The sequence below is a fragment of the Populus euphratica genome, unplaced genomic scaffold, assembly GCF_000495115.2.
Source record: "Populus euphratica unplaced genomic scaffold, PopEup_1.0 scaffold92.1, whole genome shotgun sequence".
Classification (NCBI taxonomy): Eukaryota; Viridiplantae; Streptophyta; class Magnoliopsida; order Malpighiales; family Salicaceae; genus Populus; species Populus euphratica.
Window position 1 is genome coordinate 589,466 of NW_011499974.1, and position 5,119 is coordinate 594,584.

The following is a 5,119-nucleotide window of genomic DNA, read 5'->3' on the forward strand; positions in this document are numbered from 1 at the left end:
GCAATGAAGAAACCTTCATGTCAGAAAGGTTTCATTCTAGATGGATTTCCTAGGACTGTGGTCCAAGCAGAGAAGGTGCCAAACTATCAATATCTAATTGTGTGCTTGTATGAATGTGAATAAATACATTCATCAACAATGGGTGTGTTTATATGTTTCTAGCATTGGATATTTTCAATTGATTTTTTGTAAATGCTTCTAACCATGAATTGCTTACTTTTTATGTGCAGCTTGATGAAATGCTTCAAAAGCAGGGAGCTAAAATTGACAAGGTGCTTAATTTTGCAATCGATGATGCAATTTTGGAGGAGAGGATCACTGGCCGCTGGATCCATCCTTCCAGTGGACGAACATACCATACAAAATTTGCGCCTCCCAAGGTTCCTGGTGTCGATGATGTAAGGAAACATGAATGATCCTTCATTTACATATTTTTTTAATCACATTTTATTTAATTGGATTTTGAAGTGCATATATTGATGCTGGGTGAATGTAGTGAAAAATAAACTGGTTAATGAGTGCACAATTTTTTTTTAATAGAATTGGATATTTTTCAAATATGCTAGTCTGTAACATCAATTGTGAACAGTACTTGGTAATTGTGATCTCCTGCACTTGATGTTATTCTTACATATTACCGTTTGTCAATACTTGGGCTGAGTGGCAGTGTTCTGGTTGTATATTTGTAGACTGCTATTGGACAGGTTATTAAAAAAAAATTTATTTAAACAACAGAATATTTGAAAATCAACTGCAGTTTTTAAAACTGTTAATTTTCATTCCAAGTTTGATAAGGAGTTGATTATGTTAAGAGGAGGTAATCTAGCCATTGGTTATCCATCTTGAGCAAAATTGTGGGATTGGGTACTTTTTGAGAGCCAATTGAAAATTGTTTGCAGGGAAGCTATTTAGCACCACATATTTGGGGTGTGTTGTTTTTGTGGATAGATTATTAATCTACAAACTGTGCCTGCTGCATCCTTGCAATAAATGTTTACGGACTTGCTTCTTTCTTTTGGTTTCTTGAAGGTAACTGGAGAACCTTTGATTCAACGCAAAGATGATACTGCAGCTGTTCTTAAGTCAAGGCTAGAGGCATTTCACAGGCAAACTGAGCCGGTATGCTTTTTGCTTTTTATCCATGTGAAAATGATGCATTTCTTGCTAAAGAAGTCCCTGCTTTGGGTAAGGAAAGAATGGCTTGTGGAGATGTAGATTTTTAAAGTAAGACAATTGATTCCTAGCTGATTACAAGAAGCCTAGTACAAAAAGGAATCTATTCCTAACCAGTAAGCTTTATTTCATTACCTTGGTGACACCACAGTGTTGGATTCAATTATCTAGTCACCCATGGAAAAATGGACTAGGATCCAACTCCTGTTCGAGTATTTTGGTGATGGCACTACATGTCGGTAGGGGGCAAGAGAAAGATGCCTTTAAGCCATGGACGGGAGAGTACTAGAACCAGGGTTTTCTTCTCCCTACATAGGACAGCTATCTTCTTGGGCCTTTGGTATTATATTTATTTATAAGCACAGAAAGGTTTCTTGGCTGGCCTGTTCACAAGCTATCTTTTATGAACACGATAAAAAATGTTCTTCCTCAATTCTATCAAGTGTCAAGTCTCCAGCCATCACATGTTAATATGCCGTTGTGTTTTGCACTGCAACTTGTGCTTGTGGCCATTCATCGTAGGGCCTCCTCTTACACATAGTATTGTGATAGTATAAAGTTCTCTCATGGAAATGGATCTTGCCATTGGAATAACACAAGTCCTGCTGGATTTCTATTAGGTTTTTTTGGAAATATTACCTTATAATATGGCTGCTTATATTAAGTCATTGAGTAATGATGATTACCAAGTATCTGGATGGTTATGGAGCCCACTTGAATCACCTCTTTGGTTTTAGCATCTAGATTTCTTCTCCATTGTTAATCCTGCCTGTGTCTTGCCACTCACTATATATTATTGTCCTCTTAGTTAGTGCCCTACTGAAATCTGATGGTGTTCTGGATGCTTGGAATGCAGGTTATTGGTTATTATAAGAATAAGGGTGCTGTTGCAGAGCTTCATGCAGAGAAATCGCCAAAGGAGGTTACAGCTGAGGTTCAGAAAGTGCTTTCCTCGTGAAATTGGGGCCCTTTGGACTCGTAACATATTATGTCCATTGGGAATTCAGCGGATTTTGTTTTCATTGTATCAAACATGTTGTCACATACGCTGATCATTTTGCTTTTCTTTCATTTTATTTGCGAATTGCCGGCTGCCTTTTGTCACTGAGGAAATAACCGAGTACACATACAAAATAAAAGATGCTACAGGGTTGGCATATGTTTTTCTCTCCTTTATCACTGTTGGTTTTATCAGTGGAGATGCTTTTATTTTATGATACATGTATCAAAGCAATTGAGAAAGGTATGCAATCGGACACATATTTCGACAAAGCTTATTGGAAATATGTTATGAATTATTTTAAGAAGCAGACTGACCATGCATTAATGAAAGCACAATTAATGAATAAATGGGATGGAATAAAAAAGGATTAGAAAATATAGAAAAATTTTATTTCCAAAATATGAGTAGGCTGGAGTACTGAATTTGAAACAATTTTGGCAACTGACGAGTGGTGAAAATCTAAAATCAAGGTTTATTTTTTTTGAGTATATGTACAAGCGCAATAAGCTATTTTATTATTTGCTGTTACAATAATTATGATGCATTTATATCTTCACTATTTTTTATTATAGGAGATACGAGGAGCTAGAAAGTTTAGGCATGTTGGTATCGATCCCATATTTTGTTGTAAATATAATATCATGTTTACAAACATTGTAGCTACCGGTCAGCATGTTTGGGCTCCATCATAGGGTTTGAATTCTGATGATGATGTTTTCGGTGAAAGGAGAAATAATGCATCTAATGAGGATCCATATCTAGAGGAAGGTAGTTGTGATTCAGAGGAGGATACTTTATTAAATTTTATAGAGGATGTCAATAATATGGTTGGTGGGGGGAAATTTTTTAATGTACTATCAATTCTAGTGGTAGGGGGAAGAGAAAAGATGTTTAACAATGTACATAAAAGAGTAAAAAAAAAGATTCAAGAATGGGAGCGTAACTGTTTTTACATTTAGATCGATTGTTGAAAGTGTATATGATAGGAGTGAATACACATCAAGTGGTTGGGATAAAAAAAAAGATGTAGCATTGAAAAGGTCATGAAGGAGTTTCATTCTATTGAGAAAGTGGTTTTTCACAGTGAGCTTTATTGTTTTGCAACTGAGTTTTTCATGGTTAGAAGTAAGAGGAAAATGCCGGCAGCAATTGGAGATAAGGAAAGAAAATTTCAATGGCTGAAATTCATATTTTAGGGGAGGTTAGACGCAAAACCTTGACATAAATGTAAATCTATTATAATATACTTACACTTATTTATATTCTATTTCTCATCAATTGAAGTTGATTGTGTTGTCATATGTTTTTTTTACAACATTACATGAATTTCATATTTCAAGTGAAGAGTTGTTGGATTATATATAACATTGATTATGTCAATGTATTTTAATGATCTATAAACATATTTTGGTGTTGTATGTTTTCACAGTTACAAGAACACAATATGAATCCTTATGCTGATTTGCACTTTATGAGTTGCTACTGCTGTGTTGTTATAATATGGTTCAATGTACGAGATTAGTCATTGTTATTTTTTTTTCATTTCTAATTTGTAACGTATACTATATTGATGTATTGCATTTTATTTATATTTGTTGGATAATGGTTCTTGTTCGAGGGTTGAAAAATATGTCGGAATGCTTCTTGTTAGAAGCTGGAATTATAGGTGTTGAATGTGGTTATAATGACTGTAAACATTTAGGTTGTGTTTGTTTTTGCAATCTGGAATTGGATATTAAAATTTGTAAGTTTGAATGGGTATTAACATGTTAATTGTTAGCTTTGGGAGTTTGGAATTGTTGGTGTAAAGTTGTTAAAGGATGGTATGTGTATATTTGTTTCTTCATATTTTTTATTGCCTATTTAAAGCACAATTTCAATTTAAGCACATTCATTTTAGCTGTCAATATATAACAAACATTGCCACTAGAATTGCACTATTTTGAGAATGTTAGTTGTCGATTTTGAGGTTAGATAATAAATCAGTTTTATGCACAATTAGAGCTTCATGTTCACCTTCTTTTTTTATATCCTTATTCCTCCTCAATTAATTGCTTTCATTATCACAAACTTAATTGAATTCGTAATTGATAAGTATGCTTGTGATGCACGTAATATTGTATTCATTAATTATTACTAAAAGATCTATGATTATTAGGGAATACTTCATAATTATTATTTTGGTTTAAGTTTAGGTGGACATGAAATTTTAATATTCAAAACAGACTCCTCCATGTACATGTATTTGTAACAATTTCATGAGTGAAAATTATGTTGTGTTATAGATATGGATGTGAATTGGTTTAATGATCTATTTGATGATGAATATGACAATGTAATGAATAATGTTGTTCAATGTGTCAGATGATTTTTGATAATACAAATATTGGAAGTAGTTTTAAATGTAGTAGCGGAGTTGGTAATGAGAACAATACAGATGATGATGACAACAATGCAAATAAACATGATGATAATGAGGAACATAATTTGTTTTAGCTTAGAGAGTGTGATCGCAATAAATTAATATTATGCACAGCTGGAGCATTGACTTTGTATTATAGCAATTATATTTACAAAGAACCATGTATGGTTTCATACAATACATGAATGAGATGGTTGAATGATATTTTTTTCAATCCAGCATTCCCCATATGGATGCAGACACATTGCAAAGCTTGTGTATTGATTTGGAATCGTTGTACGGGCTAAAGTAGTATAGAAGGATGCGTTTTATTGAGAAGGTATGTATGTTTCTCTATACTTTAAATCTATGAGTTTCAAACAAGGAAGTTCATAAGAAATTTCAACATTCAGGTGAAACCGTAAATAGATATTTTAACGAAGTTCTCAAGTTGGTATGTGACACGACGAAAAGATTGATGTCTTCTCCCAAGTGCAGGAGTGTCGAAGTAATAAATAACCCGGCAAGACCGAGGTCGAACC

At 33.7% G+C, this 5,119-nt stretch overlaps 1 protein-coding gene across 1 annotated transcript; it reads left to right on the forward strand.

The window, feature by feature from the left end:
- Positions 1–3: 3 nt before the first annotated feature.
- On the forward strand, positions 4–2,340 carry LOC105139448 (adenylate kinase 4-like). Its single transcript, XM_011045881.1, has 4 exons — positions 4–75; positions 231–398; positions 1,030–1,119; positions 2,030–2,340. Exons 1-4 carry the CDS (start codon positions 4–6, stop codon positions 2,129–2,131), a joined length of 432 nt encoding a protein of 143 aa, XP_011044183.1. The 3' UTR covers positions 2,132–2,340.
- The last annotated feature ends 2,779 nt before the right edge of the window (positions 2,341–5,119 follow it).